Source organism: Somniosus microcephalus, chromosome 9 (assembly GCF_052327205.1).
Source record: "Somniosus microcephalus isolate GS21.2 chromosome 9, FLI_Smic_1.0, whole genome shotgun sequence".
Taxonomy (NCBI): Eukaryota; Metazoa; Chordata; class Chondrichthyes; order Squaliformes; family Somniosidae; genus Somniosus; species Somniosus microcephalus.
The window spans coordinates 250,000,714-250,023,312 of record NC_140995.1 but is presented as its reverse complement, the minus strand read 5'-3'; the positions used below and the strand labels follow the sequence as shown (position 1 = coordinate 250,023,312).

Below are 22,599 nucleotides of genomic sequence, written 5' to 3'. Positions count from 1 at the left end.
AGGTTCCTCATTTCTTATGTGCAAAATTTAATTCTCAATGTGAAATAATTGAATTATTTTTTTTTTAATTTCTTCACAACCTAGACCAACGAATACTTCCGGGTCAAAGGTCAAGTACAGCTGGCAAACTTCCACATGCGCAGGAATCGCTACGAGTTGGACGAGGATTTTATTTTTGATCTGAAGAACCTGCCCACAGAATATGACAAGGGAGTGTATTTTAAAATCTTGGAGGACTATGGCACACACTACTCTTCCTCTGGGACCCTGGGTGGTGAATATCAAATGGTGTACGTGTTGGACAAGTCCGAAATGGCCAGAGAACGTGAGTCAAGTTGTTTAAGGGTGTAAAGCCGGGTTACTCCTCCCGCCACTCCTCACCCGCACCCTTGTTGCTGCTTTGTTCCAGCATCTCTCTCTCAATTCCTTTACAGTCAATAACGACTTGTATTTATATAGCACCTTTAATGCGGTAAAACGTCCCAGGGCGATTCACAGGAGCGTTATCCAACAAAAGTTTGATGCAGGGCCACATAATGAGATATCAGGGCAGGTGGGGAGGTTTTAAGGAGCGTCTTAAAGGAGGAGAGAGAGGCGGAGAGGTTTAGGGAGGGAATTCCAGAGCTTAGGGCCCAGGCAGCTGAAGGCACGGCCGCCAATGGTGGAGCAATTAAAATCAGGGATGTTCAAGAGGCCACAATTGGAGGAGCGCAGAGATCTGCGGGGGGTTTAACATAGAAACATAGAAGATAGGAGCAGGAGTAGGCCATTCGGCCCCTCGAGCCTGCTCCGCCATTTAATGAGATCATGGCTGATCATCCAAATTCAGTACCCTGTCCCTGCTTTCTCCCCATATCCCTTGGTCCCTTTAGCCTTAAGAAATATATCTAACTCCTTCTTGAATATATTTAATGAATTGGCCTCAACTGCTTTGTGTGGTAGAGAATTCCACAGGTTCACCACTCTCTGGGTGAAGAAATTCCTCCTCATCTCAGTCCTAAATGGCTTACCTCTTATCCTTAGACTGTGACCCCTGGTTCTGGACTCCCCGACCATTGGGAACATCCTTCCTGCATCTAGTCTGTCCAGTCCTGACAGAATTTTATAAGTTTCAATGAGATCCCCTCTCATTCTTCTAAACTCCAGTGAATATAAGCCTAATCGACCCAATCTCTCTTCATACATCATTCCTGCCATCCCAGGTATCAGTCTGGTGAATCTTCGCTGCACTCCCTCCATGGCAAGAACATCCTTCCTCAGATAAGGCGACCAAAACTGCACACAATACTCAAGGTGTGGTCTCACCAAGGCCCTGTACAACTGCAGCAAGACATCCTAGTTCCTGTACACAAACCCTCTCGCTACGAAGGCCAACATATCATTTGCCTTCTTAACCGCCTGCTGCACCTGTGGGGCTGGAGGAGATTACAGAGATAGGGAGGGACGAGGCCACGAAGGGATTTGAAAACAAGGATGAAAGTTTTAACATCACGGCGTTGCCGGAATGGCAGTAAATTTAGGTCAGCGAGCACAGCGAGATAACACATTCCTTCCGAGATCAGATAACTCGATGCATGCCTGGAATGCAACATGGGACTTTCCTGGTCTGTTTGCCTCAGTAACTTTAGTGATTAATCGGCTATGACATCAGCAAGGTTCAGCTTGTAGCTGCTTAAATATCTCACCTTCGTACATTTATAGATATCTCCACTGAGCGTGTGAAGGAATGTCTGGGGTTTGATGCTAATTACAACATTCAACAAAGCGCGACAGGAGGCGTCAACCCCGAGTTCTCTGGCAATGTCAGTTCGGAACAATGTAAGAGGATCACAAGGGGATACTCAGGTACGTATACGGCCATTGTGTTTTCTGGAGCGGGTATAAACCTGAGCGTCGATTCAGAGAGCAGTAGTGTCAGCTCATTGAGCAACGACTCCAAACAAGTCAATAAAGGAAGCTGTCACACAATCTGTTGCAGTGAGCCATAAGGCACAACTGAAAAGAGGAATGTTTGTGTTGCAGAATGGGACACTCTACACATCCGGATCCAAAAACTCCCAGGGCAGGTATAGCATGGGGTTAGATACAGAGTAAAGCTCCCTCTACACTGTCCCATCAAACACTCCAAGGGCAGGTACAGCACGGGTTAGATACAGAGTAAAGCTCCCTCTACACTGTCCCATCAAACACTCCCAGGGCAGGTACAGCACGGGTTAGATACAGAGTAAAGCTCCCTCTACACTGTCCCATCAAACACTCCCAGGGCAGGTACAGCATGGGTTAGATACAGAGTAAAGCTCCCTCTACACTGTCCCATCAAACAACCCAGGGCAGGTACAGCACGGGTTAGATACAGAGTAAAGCTCCCTCTACACTGTCCCATCAAACACTCCCAGGGCAGGTACAGCATGGGTTAGATACAGAGTAAAGCTCCCTCTACACTGTCCCGTCAAACACTCCCAGGGCAGGCACAGCACGGGTTAGATACAGAGTAAAGCTCCCTCTACACTGTCCCATCAAACACGACCAGAGCAGGTACAGCACGGGTTAGATACAGAGTAAATCTCCCTCTACACTGTCCCATCAAACAATCCCGGGCAGGTACAGCACGGGTTAGATACTGAGTAAAGCTCCCTCTACACTGTCCCATCAAACACTCCCAGCGCAGGTACAGCACGGGTTAGATACAGAGTAAAGCTCTCTCTGCACTGTACCCATCAAACACTCCCAGGGCAGGTACGGCACAAGTTACATACAGAGTAAAGCACCCTCTACACTGTCCTATCAAACACTCCCAGGGCAGGTACAGCACGGGTTAGATACAGAGTAAAGCTGCCTCTACACTGTCCCATCAAACACTACCAGGGCAGGTACAGCATGGGTTAGATACAGAGTAAAGCTCCCTCTACACTGTCCCATCAAACACTACCAGGGCAGGTACAGCACAGGTTAGATGCAGAGTAACGCTCCCTCTACACTGTCCCGTCAAACACTCCCAGGGCAGGTACAGCACGGGTTAGATACAGAGTAAAGCTCCCTCTAAACTGTCCCGTCAAACACTCCCAGGGCAGGTACAGCACGGGTTAGATACAGAGTAAAGCTCCCTCTACACTGTCGCATCAAACACTCCCAGGGCAGGTACAGCACGGGTTAGATACAGCGTAAAGCTCCCTCTACACTGTCCGCATCAAACACTCCCAGGCCAGGTACAGCACGGGTTAGATACAGAGTAAAGCTCCCTCTACACTGTCCCATCAAACACTCCCAGGGCAGGTACAGCACGGGTTAGATAGAGAGTAAAGCTCCCTCTACACTGTCCCATCAAACACTCCCAGGGCAGGTACAGCATGGGTTAGATACAGAGTAAAGCTCCCTCTACACTGTCCCATCAAACACTCCCAGGGCAGGTACAGCACGGGTTAGATACAGCATAAAGCTCCCTCTACACTGTCCCATCAAACACTCCCAGGGCAGGTACAGCATGGGTTAGATACAGAGTAAATCTCCCTCTACACTGTCCCATCAGACACTCCCAGGGCAGGTACAGCACGGGTTAGATACAGAGTAAATCTCCCTCTACACTGTCCCATCAAACACTCCCAGGGCAGGTACAGCACGGGTTAGATACAGAGCAAATCTCCCTCTACACTGTCCCATCAAACACTCCCAGGGCAGGTGCAGCACAGGTTAGATACAGAGTAAATCTCCCTCTACACTGTCCCCATCAAACACTCCCAGGGCAGGTACAGCACGGGTTAGATACAGAGTAAAGCTCCCTCTGCACTGTCCCATCAAACACTCCAAGGGCAGGTACAGCACGGTTTAGATACAGAGTAAAGCTCCCTCTACACTGTCCCATCAAACACTCCCAGGGCAGGTACAGCACGGGTTAGATACTGAGTAAAGCTCCCTCTACACTGTCCCCATCAAACACTCCCAGGGCAGGTACAGCACGGGTTACATATAGAGTAAAGCTCCCTCTACACTGTCCCATCAAACACTCCCAGGGCAGGTACTGCACGGGTTAGATACAGAGCAAAGCTCCCTCTACACTGTCACATCCAACACTCCCAGGGCAGGTACAGCACGGGTTAGATACAGAGTAAAGCTCCCTCAACACTGTCCCATCAAACACTCCCAGGGCAGGTACTGCACGGGTTAGATACAGAGTAAAGCTCCCTCTACACTGTCCCATCAAACACTCCCAGGGCAGGTACAGCACGGGTTAGATACAGAGTAAAGCTCCCATTACACTGTCCCATCAAACACTCCGAGGGCAGGTACAGAACAGGTTAGATACAGAGTAAAGCTCCCTCTGCACTGTCCCATCAAACACTCCCAGGGCAGGTACAGCACGGGTTAGATACATAGTAAAGCTCCCTCTACACTGTCTCATCAAACACTCCCAGGGCAGGTACAGCACGGGTTAGATACAGAGTAAAGCTCCCTTTACACTGTCCCATCAAACACTCCCAGGGCAGGTACAGCACGGGTTAGATACAGCGGAAAGCTCCCTCTACACTGTCCCATCAAACACATCCAGGGCAGGTACAGCACGGGTTAGATACAGCGTAAAGCTCCCTCTACACTGTCCCCATCAAACACTCCCAGGCCAGGTACAGCACGGGTTAGATACAGAGTAAAGCTCCCTCTGCACTGTCCCATCAAACACTCCCAGGGCAGGTACAGCACGGGTTAGATACAGAGTAAAGCTCCCTCTACACTGTCCCATCAAACACTCCCAGGGCAGGTACAGCACGGGTTAGATACAGAGTAAAGCTCCCTCTACACTCTTCCCATCAAACACTCCCAGGGCAGGTACAGCACGGGTTAGATACAGAGTAAAGCTCCCTCTACACTGTCCCATCAAACACTCCCAGGGCAGGTACAGCAGGGGTTAGATACAGAGTAAATCTCCCTCTACACTGTCCCATCAAACACTCCCAGGGCAGGGACAGCACGGGTTAGATACAGAGCAAATCTCCCTCTACACTGTCCCATCAAACACTCCCAGGGCAGGTACAGCACAGGTTAGATACAGAGTAAATCTCCCTCTACACTGTCCCCATCAAACACTCCCAGGGCAGGTAGAGAACGGGTTAGATACAGAGTAAAGCTCCCTCTACACTGTCCCATCAAACACTCCCAGGGCAGGTACAGCATGGGTTGGATACAGAGTAAAGCTCCCTCTACACTGTCCCATCAAACACTCCCAGGGCAGGTACAGCACGGGTTAGATACAGAGTAAAGCTCCCTCTACACTGTCCCATCAAACACTCCCAGGGCAGGTAATGCACTGGTTAGAGACAGAGTAAATCTCCCTCTACACTGTCATCAAACACTCCCGGGGCAGGTACAGCACAGGTTAGATACAGAGTAAAGCTCCCTCTGCACTGTCCCATCAAACACTCCAAGGGCAGGTACAGCACGGGTTAGATACAGAGTAAAGCTCCCTCTACACTGTCCCATCAAACACTCCCAGGGCAGGTACAGCACGGGTTAGATACAGAGTAAAGCTCCCTCTACACTGTCCCATCAAACACTCCCAGGGCAGGTACTGCACGGGTTAGATACAGAGTAAAGCTCCCTCTACACTGTCCCATCAAACACTCCCAGGGCAGGTACAGCACGGGTTAGATACAGAGTAAAGCTCCCTCTACACTGTCCCATCAAACACTCCCAGGGCAGGTACAGCACGGGTTAGATACAGAGTAAAGCTTCCTCTACACTGTCCCATCAAACACTCCCAGGGCAGATACAGCACAGGTTAGATACAGAGTAAAGCTCCCTCTACACTGTCCCATCAAACACTCCCAGGGCAGGTACAGCACGGGTTAGATACAGAGTAAAGCTCCCTCTACACTGTCCCATCAAACACTCCCAGGGCAGGTAGAGCACGGGTTAGATACAGAGTAAAGCTCCCTCTACACTGTCCCATCAAACGCTCCCAGGGCAGGTACAGCACGAGTTAGATACAGAGTAAAGCTCCCTCTACACTGTCCCATCCAGCACTCCCAGGGCAGGTACAGCACGGGTTAGATACAGAGTAAAGCTCCCTCTACACTGTCCCATCAAACACTCCCAGGGCAGGTGCAGCACAGGTTAGATACAGAGTAAAGCTCCCTCTACACTGTCCCATCAAACACTCCCAGGGCAGGTACAGCACGGGTTAGATACAGAGTAAAGCTCCCTCTACACTCTCCCATCAAACACTCCCAGGGCAGGTACAGCACGGGTTAGATACAGAGTAAAGCTCCCTCTACACTGTCCCATCAAACACTCCCAGGGCAGGTACAGCACGGGTGAGATACAGAGTAAAGTTCCCTCTACACTGTCCCATCAAACACTCGCAGGGCAGGTACAGCACGGGTTAGATACAGAGTAAAGCTCCCTCTACACTGTCCCATCAAACACTCCCAGGGCAGGTACAGCACGGGTTAGATACAGAGTAAAGCTCCCTCTACACTGTCCCATCAAACACTCCCAGGGCAGGTACAGCACGGGTTAGATACAGAGTAAAGCTCCCTCTACACGGTCCCATCAAACACTCCCAGGGCAGGTACAGCACGGGTTAGATACAGAGTAAAGCTCCCTCTACACTGCCCCATCAAACATTCCCAGGGCAGGTACAGAACGGATTAGATACAGCGTAAATCTCCCTCTACACTGTCCCATCAAACACTCCCAGGGCAGGTACAGCACGGGTTAGATACAGAGTAAAGCTCCCTCTACACTGTCACATCAAACACTTCCAGGGCAGTTACAGCACGGGTTAGATACAGAGTAAAGCTCCCTCTACACTGTCCCATCAAACACTCCCAGGGCAGGTACAGCATGTGTTAGATACAGAGTAAAGCTCCCTCTACACTGTCCCATCAAACACTCCCAGGGCAGGTACAGCACGGGTTAGATACAGAGTAAAGCTCCCATTACACTATCCCATCAAACACTCCGAGGGCAGGTACAGAACAGGTTAGATACAGAGTAAAGCTCCCTCTGAACTGTCCCATCAAACACTCCCAGGGCAGGTACAGCACGGGTTAAATACATAGAAAAGCTCCCTCTACACTGTCCCATCAAACACTCCCAGGGCAGGTACAGCATGGGTTAGATGCAGAGTAAATCTCCCTCTACACTGTCCCATCAAACACTCCCAGGGCAGGTGCAGCACGGGTTAGATACAGAGTAAATCTCCCTCTACACTGTCCCATCAAACACTCCCAGGGCAGGGACAGCACGGGTTAGATACAGAGCAAATCTCCCTCTACACTGTCCCATCAAACACTCCCAGGGCAGGTACAGCACAGGTTAGATACAGAGTAAATCTCCCTCTACACTGTCCCCATCAAACACTCCCAGGGCAGGTACAGCACGGGTTAGATACAGAGTAAAGCTCCCTCTACACTGTCCCATCAAACACTCCCAGGGCAGGTACAGCATGGGTTGGATACAGAGTAAAGCTCCCTCTGCACTGTCCCATCAAACACTCCCAGGGCAGGTAGAGCACGGGTTAGATACAGAGTAAAGCTCCCTCTACACTGTCCCATCAAACGCTCCCAGGGCAGGTACAGCACGAGTTAGATACAGAGTAAAGCTCCCTCTACACTGTCCCATCAAACACTCCCAGGGCAGGTACAGCACGGGTTAGATACAGAGTAAAGCTCCCTCTACACTGTCCCATCAAACACTCCCAGGGCAGGTACAGCACAGGTTAGATACAGAGTAAAGCTCCCTCTACACTGTCCCATCAAACACTCCCAGAGCAGGTACAGCACGGGTTAGATACAGAGTAAAGCTCCCTCTACACTCTCCCATCAAACACTCCCAGGGCAGGCACAGCACGGGTTAGATACAGAGTAAAGCTCCCTCTACACTGTCCCATCAAACACTCCCAGGGCAGGTACAGCACGGGTGAGATACAGAGTAAAGCTCCCTCTACACTGTCCCATCAAACACTCCCAGGGCAGGTACAGCACGGATTAGATACAGAGTAAAGCTCCCTCTACACTGTCCCATCAAACACTCCCAGGGCAGGTACAGCACGGGTTAGATACAGAGTAAAGCTCCCTCTACACTGTCCCATCAAACACTCCCAGGGCAGGTGCAGCACGGGTTAGATACAGAGTAAAGCTCCCTCTACACGGTCCCATCAAACACTCCCAGGGCAGGTACAGCACGGGTTAGATACAGAGTAAAGCTCCCTCTACACTGCCCCATCAAACACTCCCAGGGCAGGTACAGAACGGGTTAGATACAGCGTAAATCTCCCTCTACACTGTCCCATCAAACACTCCCAGGGCAGGTACAGCACGGGTTAGATACAGAGTAAAGCTCCCTCTGCACTGTCCCATCAAACACTCCCAGGGCAGGTACAGCACAGGTTAGATACAGAGTAAAGCTCCATCTACACTGTGTCCATCAAACACTCCCAGGGCAGGTACAGCACGGGTTAGATACAGAGTAAAGCTCCCTCTACACTGTCCCATCAAACACTTCCAGGGCAGGTACAGCACGGGTTAGATACAGAGTAAAGCTCCCTCTGCACTGTCCCATCAAACACTCCCAGGGCAGGTACAGCACGGGTTAGATACAGAGTAAAGCTCCCTCTACACTGTCCCATCAAACACTCCCAGGGCAGGTACAGCACGGGGTTAGATACAGAGTAAAGCTCCCTCTACACTGTCCCATCAAACACTCCCAGGGCAGGTACAGCACGGGTTAGATACAGAGTAAAGCTCCCTCTGCACTGTCACATCAAACACTCCCGGGTACAGCATCAGTAAGGAATTGGATGACAACCATGACTAGGACCTCGAGCTGCTCTTTCCCTTCGGTATAATCAGGCCTGGAGTGGATCCCCACCGCTGCCATTGACTATCTGGCTGACTCTTTATTTCCATAGTATATGTGTTTCTATTCATTCTCGAGATGTGGCAAGGCCGGCATTTATTGCCCATCGCCTAATTTCCCTTGAGAAGGTGATGCTGAGTCGCCTCCTTGAACCACTGCAGTCCGTGTTCGGGAGGGAGTTCCAGGATATTGACCCAGCGACGATGAAGTAACGGCCGATATATTTCCAAGTGAGGATGTTGTGTGACTTGGAGGGGTACTTGGAGGTGGTGGCGTTCACATGCACCTGCTGCCCTTGTCCTTCTAGGTGGTGGAGATGACAGGGGATGGAACCTTGGTGAGTTGCTGCAGTTCACCAGTGGATTGCAGCGACTGGAGCCACAGTGCGGCAATCGAGGGACAGGCGAGTGGGTATCGAGTCCCGTGGCTGGGAAACCAATCGGTAGAGCAGCTTCGTCCTGCCATGTGCTGTGCACAGATTTGGTCTCCTTATCTGAGGGAGGATAGAAACATAGAAGATAGGAGCAGGAGTAGGCCATTCGGCCCCTCGAGCCTGCTCCGCCATTCAATGAGATCATGGCTGATCATCCAAATTCAGTACCCTGTCCCTGCTTTCTCCCCATATCCCTTGATCCCTTTAGCCTTAAGAAATATATCCAACTCCTTCTTGAATATATTTAATGAATTGGCCTCAACTGCCTTCTGTGGTAGAGAATTCCACAGGTTCACCACTCTCTGGGTGAAGAAATTCCTCCTAACCTCTGTCCTAAATGGCTTACCCCTTACCCTTAGACTGAGACCCCTGGTTCCGGACTCCCCCGCCATCGGGAACATCCTTCTTGCATCTAGCCTGTCTAGTCCTGTTAGAATGTTATAAGTTTCAATGAGATCCCCTCTCATTCTTCTAAACTCCAGTGAATATAAGCCTAATCGACCCAATCTCTCTTCATACGTCATTCCTGCCATCCCAGGTAGTCTGGTGAATCTTCGCTGCACTCTCTCCATGGCAAGAACATCCTTCCTCAGATAAGGCGACCAAAACTGCACACAATACTCAAGGTGTGGTCTCACCAAGGCCCTGTACAACTGCAGCAAGACATCCTTGTTCCTGTACTCGAACCCTCTCGCTATACTTGCCTTGAAGGCGGTGCATAGATACATAGATACATAGAAGATAGGAGCAGGAGTAGGCCATTCGGCCCTTCGTGCCTGCTCCGCCATTCGATGAGATCATGGCTGATCCTTTAATTCAGTATCCCGTCCCCGCCTTCTCTCCGTAACCCTTAACCCCTTTTGCCCGTAGAAATATATCTAATTCCCTCTTAAATATATTTAATGAGCTGGCGTACACTGCCCTCTGTGGCAATGAGTTCCACAGGTTCACCACTCTCTGAGTGAAGAAATTCCCCCTCATCTCTGTCCTAAATGGTTTAGCCCTTATCCTTAAATTATGTCCTCTAGTTCTGTTCTCACCCGCCAAGGGAAACATTCCTTCTGCATCCAGTCTGTCTAGACCTGTCAGAATTTTATACACTTCTATGAGGTCCCCTCTCAATCTTCTAAACTCCAGTGTGTACATCCCTAAACTACATAGTCTCTCCTCATAGGTCATTCCCGCCATTCCTGGTATCAGCCTGGTGAATCGCCGCTGTACCCCCTCCATGGCAAGAACATCCTTCCTCAGATGAGGCGACCAAAACTGTACACAGTACTCGAGGTGTGGTCTCACCAGTGCCCTGTACAGCTGCAGCAAGGTATCCCTGTTCCTGTATTCTAACCCTTTTGCTATGAAGGCCAGCATACCGTTTGCCTTCTTGACCGCCTGTTGCACCTGCATGCTCGCCTTCAGTGACTGGTGTACAAGAACACCCAGGTCTCTCTGTACTTCCCCCTCTCCCAATCTATTGCCATTTAAATAATAATTTGCCCTCCCGTTCCTGCACCCAAGGTGGATAACTTCGCACTTGTCCACATTATAGTGCATCTGCCATTTATCCGCCCAATCGCCCAGTCTGTCCAAATCGCTCTGGAGCTTCCTGGTCTCTTCCTCTGAGCCCACCCCCCCTCCTAGTTTAGTGTCGTCTGCAAATTTGGAAATGCTGCATCCGACTCCCTGATCCAGGTCATTAATGTAAATTGTGAACAGCTGGGGGCCCAGGACAGATCCCTGTGGTACCCCACTTGTTACTGCCTGCCATTCAGAAAATGAGCCGTTTATTCCAACTCTCTGTTTTCTATCTGACAGCCAGTTCCCTATCCACGCCAAAACTTTCCCCTTTATCCCATGAGCCTCAATTTTCCATGCTAATCTTTTATGTGGGACCTTATCGAAGGCCTTTTGGAAGTCCAGGTACACCACATCTACTGGCTCTCCCCCATCTATTCTACCAGTTACTCCCTCAAAAAATTCCAATAGATTAGTCAAGCACGATTTACCCTTTGTAAATCCATGTTGACTCTGTCCTATCCTGTCCCCATTTGCTAAGTGCTCCGCTATTTCATCCTTAATGATGGACTCCAGCATTTTGCCCACAACTGATGTAAGGCTTACAGGTCTGTAATTACCTGCTTTTTCCCTACCCCCCTTTTTGAATAGTGGGGTAACGTTAGCTACCCTCCAATCCATCGGCACTGTTCCCGAGTCTAATGAATTCTGAAAAATCATCCTTAGTGCATCCGCTATCTCTAGGGCCACCTCCTTCAGTACCCTAGGATGCATGTTATCAGGCCCTGGGGATTTGTCCACCTTCAATCCCTTTAGCTTCCTTAACACCATATCCTTAGAGATATTGATTTGCGTCAGTTCCTCCTTTGCCAATGTCCCTATTTTTCCCGATATCCCAGGGAGGTTTTTTGTGTCTTCCTTCGTAAAGACTGACCCAAAGTATGCATTTAGTTGATCTGCCATTTCCTTATTTCCCATTATATATTCCCCCGTATCTGACTGCAATGGACCAACTTTGGTTTTCACCAGTCTTTTCCTTTTGATATATTTATAAAAGCTTTTGGAGTTAGTTTTTATATTTTCCGCCAGCTTGTTTTCGTAAGCTATTTTGCCCCTCTTGATCATACCCTTTGCCCTCCTTTGCTCTATCTTAAACTGTTCCCAATCTTCCGCTCTGGCGCTTTTTTTGGCTATTTTATACGCCCTATCTTTGGATTTTATGCTGTCTCTAATTTCCCCTGTTATCCACGGTTGAGTCACCTTTTTAGATTTCCTTTTATGCCAGATTGGTATAAACAATTTTTGCAATTTTGTCATTCTATCTTTAAATGTTTGCCATTGTTTATCTACCTCCAGTCCTCCCAGGAACGTTGTCCAATCAGACCTACTCAGTTCCCGTCTCATGGCATCATAATTCCCCTTGTTTAAATTCAGGACCTTAGTCTCTGAGTCAATTTCTTCGCTCTCCATTTCGAGTGAGAAATCGATCATGTTATGATCGCTCTGACCCAAGGGTCCCCGTACAACAAGATTACTGATTAGTCCCTTCTCATTGCACAGTACCCAGTCCAATATAGCCTGTTCCCGAGTTGGTTCCTCGACATATTGATCCAGATAACCATCCCTTAAACACTCAAGGAATTCCTCCTCCTCATTATTTTTACTGATTAGGCTAGTCCAATCTATATGTAAGTTAAAGTCACCTATGATGACAGCTGTGCTCTTATTGCACGCTTCTCTAATTTCCCTCGTGATGCCCTCCCTAACCTCTATTTTACTATTTGGAGGCCTATATACCACTCCTATTAATGTTTTTCGCCCCTCGCTATTTCTTAGCTCCACCCATATAGATTCTGTATTAACTGAGTTAATATCCTTCTTTTCAATTGCATTTATCCCCTCTTTTACTAGCAATGCTACCCCTCCTCCCTTTCTTTTTTGTCGATCCTTCCTAAATACTGAATACCCCTGTATGTTAAGCTCCCAGCCCTGCTCACCCTGCAACCATGTTTCCGTAATCCCAATTAGATCATAATTATTAACCTCTATTTCCACAGCTAATTCATCTACCTTGTTCCTGATGCTTCTCGCATTAAGGTATAAAACCCTCAGGCTTTTTTTATGCTCACATTTTTTATGAATTAGTTTGGCCCTTTGTTTTTTGTTCCTCACCCTTTTACCATTTATTTCTGTCTGCCTTTCACTTTCCTCTATTTCACTACATAGGTTTCTAGCCCCCTGCCATACTAGTTTAAATGCTCCCGAACTGCTTTATCAAAAATTACCCCGAGAACATCAGTTCCATCTCTGCACAGGTGTAGACCGTCCCTTTTGTATAGGTCACACCTACCACAAAACTGGTTCCAATGCCTCAAAAATTTAAAACCCTCCCTCTTACACCACTGCTCAAGCCACGTATTTAGCCTAACTATCCTGTTCTCTGTACTCTTACTAGCACAAAGGTTCACTGGATTGATTCCTGGGATGAGAGGGTTGTCCTATGAGGAGAGATTGAGCCTATAGTCGCTGGAGTTTAGAAGAATGAGAGATAATTTCATTGAAACATATTAGATTCTGAGGGGGATTGACAGGATAGATGCTGAGAGGTTGTTTCCCCTGGCTGGAGAGTCTAGAACTAAGGGGCATAGTCTCAGGATAAGGGGTCGGCCATTTAAGACTGAGATTTCTTCACTCAGAAGGTTGTGAATCTTTGGAATTCTCTACCTCAAAGGACTGTGGATGCTGAGTCGCTGAGTATATGCAAGGATGAGATCGATAGATTTTGGTCTCTAGGGGAATCAAGGGATATGGGGATCGGGCGGGAAAGTGGAGTTACATAAGAACATAAGAACATAAGAAATAGGAGCAGGAGTAGGCCAATCGGCCCCTCGAGCCTGCTCCGCCATTCAATAAGATCATGGCTGATCTGATCCTAACCGCCAATCCACTTTGACAGGACTATCTCCTAAATCTAACAGAATTAGACACACAAAACAGGAGCAGGATCAGGCTACACGGCCCCTGGGCCCGCTCCGCTACCCACAGGGCCATGACCGATCCGAACCTAGACTCATGTCCAAATTCCTGCCCGCTCCCCGTAACCCTTAATTCCCTTTTCTTCTAGGAAACTGTCTATTTCTGTTTTAAATTTATGTAATGATGTAGCTTCGACAGCTTTTTGGGGCAGCATATTCCATGGACCTACCACCCTCTGAGTGAAGTAGTTCCTCCTCATCTCAGTTTTGAAAGAGCAGCCCCTTATTCTAAGACTATGCCCCCTAGTTCTAGTTTCACCCATCATCTGGAACATCCTCCCCGCATCCACCCGATCCAACCCCTTCACAATCTTATATGTTTCAATAAGATCGTCTCTCATTCTTCTGAACTCCAATGAGTAGAGTCCCAATCTACTCAACCTCTCCTCATATGTCCATCCCCTCATCCCCGGGATTAACCGAGTGAACCTTCTTTGTACTGACTCGAGAGCAAGTATGTCTTTTCTTAAGTATGGACACCAAAACTGTACGCAGTATTCCAGGTGCGGTCTCACCAATACCTTGTACAACTGAAGCAATACCTCCCTATTTTTATATTCTATCCCCCTAGCAATGAAAGCCAACATTCCATTGGCCTTCTTAATCACTTGCTGCACCTGCATACTAACCTTTTGAGTTTCGTGCACCAGGACCCCCAGATCCCTTTGTACTTCAGTACTTTCCAGTTTCTTGCCATTAAGATAATAACTTGCTCTACGATTTTTCCTGCCAAAGTGCATAACCTCACACTTTCCAGTATTGTATTCCATCTGCCAAGTCTCTGCCCACTTAATTAGCCTATGTCCCCTTGCAGGTTTTTTATGTCCTCCTCTCTCACTACTTTCCCTCCCATCTTAGTATCATCTGCAAACTTTGATATGTTACACTCGGTCCCCTCCTCCAAATCGTTAATATAGATTGTAAAGAGTTGGGGACCCAGCACTGTCCCCTGCGGAACACCACTGGTTACTGATTGCCAGTCTGAGAATGAACCATTTATCCCAACTCTCTGCCTTCTGTTAGATAGCCAATCCTCTATCCATGCCAGAATATTACCCACAATCCCGTGATTTTTTATCTTAAGCAATAATCTTTTGTGTGGCACCTTGTCAAATGCCTTTTGGAAGTCTAAATACACTACATCCACTGGTTCCCCTTTATCCACCCTGTATGTTACTTCCTCAAAGAACTCCAGCAAATTTGTCAAACATGACTTCCCCTTCATAAAACCATGCTGACTTTGTCTTATTAAACTATGATTATCCAAATGTCCTGTTACTGTCTCCTTAAGTTGAGGTCGAAGATCAGCCATGGTCTTATTGAATGGTGGAGCAGGCTCGAGGGGCGGTATGGCCGACTCCTGATCCTAATTCTTACGTAATTAATGAGGTACAGGCGGTACAGGACCCCTCCCGTTACTTCTGCGGTGGTTTCAAGCGGTCATCTCTTTCAGACGAAAAACAGGAAAAGCCCCTCATCAAGGACGTGCTGTCATTCGTGACCGGTGGTGATGTTGCGTTCCTCACTAAGCTGAATATCCTGCTCTCCGAGAGGAAGGGGTCACTCGACGCCTCCGTCTACACTGACTGGGCCGTCTCGCTCATAAACTCCGCCACTTTAGTGAGGCAGAAGGTAAGAAAAGCCCGCACAGCTGGGTGGGAAGGGGGCTGGCTGCCTCAGGAGGCCGGGGAGGTCAATGGGTTTCTCGGGGGTGAGGTAACTGGTCCGGATATTCCCTCTGGTCGAACACAGGGACACTTTATCTTCTCAATCGGAACATCGGAGGGGGAACAGGAAGGTGGGGTGGCAGGAGGGCGAGGGGATGGGGTGGGGCAGGGTAGGAAGTAGGGTTGCAACATTTTGGGAATTTTTAAAAGAAACTTTCCATGGGAACTTTTGGGAATTTATGGGGATTTGGGGAATTTTGAGTTTTTTTGCACACTGATGGTTTTTGTCTCTCACCCTTATATTATCTTTGTCATCAAAATAGACATACTGTTCCATACAAATAAAAACAGGCTTTCAAAACTTTATTTAGGTTATAATTTTGAACTTTATTGAACCCCCACAAAAAAGACCCACCTAAAATAAAATAAAAAGAGCGTCAGCTTATATTTAGCCTGTAATTTGTCCTTATTTTGACCCTATGAGTCTTCTACTCCTCATTGCTCCTCCTGATTCTCGGACTCTGGCTCTGACGTGTCCATTTCCTCCTCTGTGTCAGTGTCTAGCTGTGTGGTGGACACTTCTGTATCTGGCTCAATAAGTTGTAGGTTTGCCCGGATAGCCACCAGTTTCTCCACTCTCTTGTTAGTCAGCCTGTTGCGCACCTTTGTATGCGTATTCCCAAAAAGTGACCAGTTTCGTTCAGAGGCCGCTGATGAAGGTGGGATTTGGAGTATCACCGATGCAATAGGTGACAGGGCCTCAGATGCACAAAGTCCCTTCCACCAGGTATGTGCACTGATATGTTTGCATGATTCCCATATCCCGTCCCCATTCCAAAGACCTTGCTTGGTAGAGAACTTTGCCAGACTTCCCAGAACTTTGCCCACGTCCAGATTGAGGTGGCGTGAGAGGGTGGAAATCACACTGTAAGCGCGGTTGATCTGTTCTCCAGAAAGTATTGGCCTCCCAACATGCTTTGGGTCCAGCATGTATGCTGCAGCATGAATCGGCTTGACACAAAATTCTTGACACGTCTGTATGAATTGAACAATTGCCTTCTCCTCTGCTTTGAGCAGCAGGGATGTGGGTAGGGCAATACTGATTTGTTCTTTTAAATCAGCAAAAAGCCCGAGAACATCTGACAAGACAGCGTCATCTCCTTCAATCTGAGCAATTGCAGATGCTACTGGTGAGAGTAGTTTAAGGCTGCTAACCACTCTTGTTCTTTGTCGTTTGCTTGGAGTTGTAGGTTGCTGCAACTACCTGTTTTCCCCTGACATACTTAACAACTTGCTTGGCTCTCTTGTACAGTGTTCTCAAACCCATGATGTCCTTGAGGAGCAGGTTGAGCCCATGAGCTGCGCACCCAATAGACGTAATATGAGGGTAGGCCTCCTCCACTTGAGCCCAAGCAGCCTTCATATTCGCAGCATTGTCAGTAACTACTGCAAAGACCTTTTGTGATCCAAGATCGTTGATGACCACTTTCAGCTCATCAGCAATGTGTGTGCCTGTGTGTCTGTTGTCCTTCGTGTCTGTGCTCTTGAAGAACACTGGGCGAGGAGTGCAGACGATGTAGTTTATGATGCCCTCCCCTCGTACATTTGACCACCCATCTGAGATAACTGCAACTCAGTCTGCCATCTCTATCATTTCTTTGAGCTTTCCTTGGACTCTTTTATACTCAGCCTCCAGCAAATAAGTAGACAAAGCATGTCTGGTGGGAGGACAGTATGCAGGGTGAATAACATTGAAAAATCTCTTCCAGTACACATTGGCTGTGAGCATGAGGGGTGAGCCTGTTGCATATACAGCTCGAGCAAGGCACTCATCTGCATTCTTCTGGCTATGGTTATCCATTGTATCAAAGAACCTTCCAAGTGGGCCAGGAGTTGCTGATGATAAGTACTGATGCTGAATGTGAACCATTATCTTCTTGAATGGAAGCAGAGGAACTCTGGGCTGACTGCTGTGAGCTTTGAGTGAAGTTGTTGCATTTGGATAAATGCTGCTGCATCTTTGTGGCATTCTTTACATATGACTTTGTACAGTGTTTGCACATGTACACAGTCTTTCCATCTTTAATGCCTGGGGTAAAATGCTTCCACACATCCGACGGTAAACGTGGCATTGTTCTATGCAGAGAAATAAAGAGCATTCATCTCTGTGTCGAACTGCGGTCGATCAGCACGATTGCAACAGGGTGAGTAAATTTTTCCTGATGCTCCATGTGATGGAAGAATGACCTGTGCACACATGATGCTACATCACCAATAGAGGGAGCTAATCGCTCATCCACTCATCCAACCAATCAGGACACATTTGTTCACAGACATACACAAAACTTGTAATTATTAAAACAAGCCAAGTAAGAAGGTAAACATATATTGATTAAGAAATTCCTTAATAATTAAGATTCCATCTCTCTTAGTAATTTTAAGAGAGGACCTGTGAAAAAATGAAAGAAATACAAAAAAAAACAATATTATGCTAGCATGTGCATTTTTGGGCAAAATTCCCAAGCTAAATGTCCCGTGGAAAATTTCTGGAAAATTACCGGAAACTTTCCACCCCTTCGCACCCCTAATAGGAAGTGGTCCTGCTTTGTGGGGCGGGCTTGATGGGGCGGCTGGGCTTTCTCTGCCAGTGTGTCAGTAACTGAAGCCACGTTTGCCTCTGGCAGCCGCTGCCAATCTACGCTCTGGTTCCGGTGACGATGAGGGAAGCTGCGGTGATCAGACAGAACCTGGAGCGGGCGATCGGTGATTATGAGGCGGAGTACAACGTGTGTAAGTGCGCGCCCTGCAGGAACGGTGGCACAGTGATCCAGCTGGACGGGCAGTGCCGGTGCCTGTGCCCTCTACACTTCCAGGATGTAGCCTGCCAGACGCCAAAACCCATTCACAAGGGGAAAGGTAGGCACTCCTGTGGGCCTGACGAGAAGAAACAGGCATGGGGGAAGGGGAGTGGGGAGAACGGGTGTGTGGGGGGTGAAGGGGAATGGGTGTGGGGGGGAAGGGGAATGGGTGTGGGGGGAAGGGGAATGGGTGTGGGGGGGGGAAGGGGAATGGGTGTGGGGGGGAAGGGGAATGTGTGTGGGGGGGAAGGGGAATGGGTGTGGGGGGAAGGGGAATGGGTGTGGGGGGGAAGGGGAATGGGTGTGGGGGGGAAGGGGAATGGGTGTGGGGGGGAAGGGGAATGGGTGTGGGGGGGAAGGGGAATGGGTGTGGGGGGGAAGGGGAATGGGGTGTGGGGGGGAAGGGGAATGGGTGTGGGGGGGAAGGGGAATGGGTGTGGGGCGGAGGGGAATGGGTGTGGGGGGGAAGGGGAATGGGTGTGGGGGGGAGGGGAATGGGTGTGGGGGGAAGGGGAATGGGGGCATGGGGGGAAGGGGAATGGGTGTGGGGGAAGGGGAATGGGGGCGTGGGGGGAAGGGGAATGGGTGTGGGGGGGGAAGGGGAATGGGTGTGGGGGGGGAAGGGGAATGGGTGTGGGGGGGAGGGGAATGGGTGTGGGGGGAAGGGGAATGGGTGTGGGGGGGGGAGGGGAATGGGTGTGGGGGGGAGGGGAATGGGTGAGGGGGGGAAGGGGAATGGGTGCGGGGGGGAAGGGGAATGGGTGTGGGGGGAAGGGGAATGGGTGTGGGGGGGGAAGGGGAATGGGTGTGGGGGGGGAAGGGGAATGGGTGTGGGGGGAAGGGGAATGGGTGTGGGGGGAAGGGGAATGGGTGTGGGGGGAAGGGGAATGGGTGTGGGGGGAAGGGGAATGGGTGTGTGGGGGAAGGGGAATGGGTGTGTGGGGGGAAGGGGAACAGGTGTGGGGGGAAGGGGAACAGGTGTGTGGGGGAAGGGGAACGGTGTGGGGGGAAGGGGAATGGGTGTGGGGGGAAGGGGAACAGGTGTGGGGGGAAGGGGAACAGGTGTGTGGGGGAAGGGGAACGGGTGTGGGGGGAAGGGGAACGGGTGTGTGGGGGGGAAGGGGAATGGGTGTGGGGGGAAGGGGAACAGGTGTGTGGGGGGAAGGGGAACGGGTGTGGGGGGAAGGGGAATGGGTGTGTGGGGGGAAGGGGAACAGGTGTGGGGGGAAGGGGAACAGGTGTGTGGGGGAAGGGGAACGGGTGTGGGGGGGAAGGGGAACGGGTGTGTGGGGGGAAGGGGAATGGGTGTGGGGGGAAGGGGAATGGGGGCGTGGGGGGAAGGGGAATGGGGGCGTGGGGGGAAGGGGAATGGGGGCGTGGGGGGAAGGGGAATGGGTGTGGGGGGGGAAGGGGAATGGGTGTGGGGGGGGGAAGGGGAATGGGTGTGGGGGGGAAGGGGAACGGGTGTGGGGGGGAAGGGGAATGGGTGTGGGGGGGAAGGGGAATGGGTGTGGGGGGAAGGGGAATGGGTGTGGGGGGGAAGGGGAATGGGGGCGTGGGGGGAAGGGGAATGGGGGCGTGGGGGGAAGGGGAATGGGTGTGGGGGGGGGAAGGGGAATGGGTGTGGGGGGGGAAGGGGAATGGGTGTGGGGGGGAAGGGGAATGGGTGTGGGGGGAAGGGGAATGGGGGCGTGGGGGGAAGGGGAATGGGTGTGGGGGGGAAGGGGAATGGGTGTGGGGGGGAAGGGGAATGGGTGTGGGGGGGAAGGGGAATGGGTGTGGGGGGAAGGGGAATGGGTGTGAGGGGGAAGGGGAATGGGTGTGGGGGGAAGGGGAATGGGTGTGGGGGGGGAAGGGGAATGGGTGTGGGGGGGAAGGGGAATGGGTGTGGGGGGGGAAGGGGAATGGGTGTGGGGGGGGAAGGGGAATGGGTGTGGGGGGGGAAGGGGAATGGATGTTGGGGGAAGGGGAATGGGTGTGGGGGGAAGGGGAATGGGTGTGGGGGGGGAAGGGGAATGGGTGTGGGGGGGAAGGGGAATGGGTGTGGGGGGAAGGGGAATGGGTGTGAGGGGGAAGGGGAATGGGTGTGTGGGGGGAAGGGGAATGGATGTTGGGGGAAGGGGAATGGGTGTGGGGGGAAGGGGAATGGGTGTGGGGGGAAGGGGAATGGGTGTGGGGGGGAAGGGGAATGGATGTTGGGGGAAGGGGAATGGGTGTGGGGGGAAGGGGAATGGGTGTGGGGGGAGGGAAGGGGAATGGGGGTGTGGGGGGAAGGGGAATGGGTGTGGGGGGAAGGGGAATGGGTGTGCAGGGGGAAGGGGAATGGGTGTGGGGGGAAGGGGAATGGGTGTGGGGGGAAGGGGAATGGGTGTGGGGGGAAGGGGAATGGGTGTGCAGGGGGAAGGGGAATGGATGTTGGGGGAAGGGGAATGGGTGTGGGGGGGAAGGGGAATGGGTGTGGGGGGAAGGGGAATGGGTGTGGGGGGGGGAAGGGGAATGGGTGTGGGGGGGAAGGGGAATGGATGTTGGGGGAAGGGGAATGGGTGTGGGGGGAAGGGGAATGGGTGTGGGGGGAAGGGGAATGGGTGTGGGGGGGGAGGGGAATGGGTGTGGGGGGGGAAGGGGAATGGATGTTGGGGGAAGGGGAATGGGTGTGGGGGGGAAGGGGAATGGGTGTGCAGGGGGAAGGGGAATGGATGTTGGGGGAAGGGGAATGGGTGTGGGGGGAAGGGGAATGGGTGTGGGGGGAAGGGGAATGGGTGTGGGGGGGGAAGGGGAATGGGTGTGGGGGGGAAGGGGAATGGATGTTGGGGGAAGGGGAATGGGTGTGGGGGGAAGGGGAATGGGTGTGGGGGGGAAGGGGAATGGGTGTGGGGGGGAAGGGGAATGGGTGTGGGGGGAAGGGGAATGGGTGTGCAGGGGGAAGGGGAATGGGTGTGTGGGGGGAAGGGGAATGGATGTTGGGGGAAGGGGAATGGGTGTGGGGGAAGGGGAATGGGTGTGGGGGGAAGGGGAATGGGTGTGGGGGGGAAGGGGAAAGGGTGTGGGGGGGGAAGGGGTGAATGGGTGTGGGGGGGGAAGGGGAATGGGTGTGGGGGGGAAGGGGAATGGGTGTGGGGGGGAAGGGGAATGGGTGTGTGGGGGGGAAGGGGAATGGGTGTGGGGGGGAAGGGGAATGGGTGTGGGGGGAAGGGGAATGGGTGTGTGGGGGGGAAGGGGAATGGGTGTGGGGGGAAGGGGAATGGGTGTGTGGGGGAAGGGGAACGGGTGTGGGGGGAAGGGGAACGGGTGTGTGGGGGGAAGGGGAATGGGTGTGGGGGGGAAGGGGAACAGGTGTGTGGGGGGAAGGGGAACGGGTGTGGGGGGAAGGGGAATGGGTGTGTGGGGGGAAGGGGAATGGGTGTGGGGGGGAAGGGGAATGGGGGCGTGGGGGGGAAGGGGAATGGGGGCGTGGGGGGAAGGGGAATGGGGGCGTGGGGGGAAGGGGAATGGGTGTGGGGGGGGAAGGGGAATGGGTGTGGGGGGGAAGGGGAATGGGTGTGGGGGGAAAGGGAATGGGTGTGGGGGGGAAGGGAATGGGTGTGGGGGGGAAGGGGAATGGGTGTGAGGGGGAAGGGGAATGGGTGTGGGGGAAGGGGAATGGGTGTGGGGGGGGAAGGGGAATGGGTGTGGGGGGGAAGGGGAATGGGTGTGGGGGGGGGAAGGGGAATGGGTGTGGGGGGGGAAGGGGAATGGGTGTGGGGGGGAAGGGGAATGGATGTTGGGGGAAGGGGAATGGGTGTGGGGGGAAGGGGAATGGGTGTGGGGGGGGAAGGGGAATGGGTGTGTGGGGGAAGGGGAATGGGTGTGGGGGGAAGGGGAATGGGTGTGAGGGGGAATGGGAATGGGTGTGGGGGGAAGGGGAATGGGTGTGTGGGGGGAAGGGGAATGGATGTTGGGGGAAGGGGAATGGGTTGTGGGGGGAAGGGGAATGGGTGTGGGGGGAAGGGGAATGGGTGTGGGGGGGAAGGGGAACGGGTGTGGGGGGGGAAGGGAATGGGTGTGGGGGGGGAAGGGGAATGGGTGTGGGGGGGGCAGGGGAATGGGTGTGGGGGGGGAAGGGGAATGGGTGTGGGGGGAAGGGGAATGGGTGTGTGGGGGGGAAGGGGAATGGGTGTGGGGGGAAGGGGAATGGGTGTGGGGGGGAAGGGGAACGGGTGTGGGGGGAAGGGGAATGGGTGTGGGGGGGAAGGGGAACGGGTGTG

General features: G+C 51.7%; 2 protein-coding genes across 8 annotated transcripts in view; one reads left to right on the top strand and one right to left on the bottom strand.

Moving 5' to 3' along the window:
* The window catches only part of lclat1 (lysocardiolipin acyltransferase 1), a 292,648-nt gene that overhangs the window by 115,818 nt on the left and 154,231 nt on the right, over positions 1-22,599 (bottom strand). The gene's annotated exons all lie outside the window — the stretch shown is intronic.
* LOC147113211 (complement component C9-like) overlaps positions 1-22,599 on the top strand; it is a 25,494-nt gene that overhangs the window by 608 nt on the left and 2,287 nt on the right. The window contains exons 2-5 of the mRNA XM_085996277.1: positions 85-325; positions 1,702-1,845; positions 15,284-15,462; positions 18,182-18,448. Coding sequence (XP_085852403.1) covers positions 85-325; positions 1,702-1,845; positions 15,284-15,462; positions 18,182-18,448 — 831 coding nt within the window. The remainder of the gene's footprint in view (positions 1-84; positions 326-1,701; positions 1,846-15,283; positions 15,463-18,181; positions 18,449-22,599) is intronic.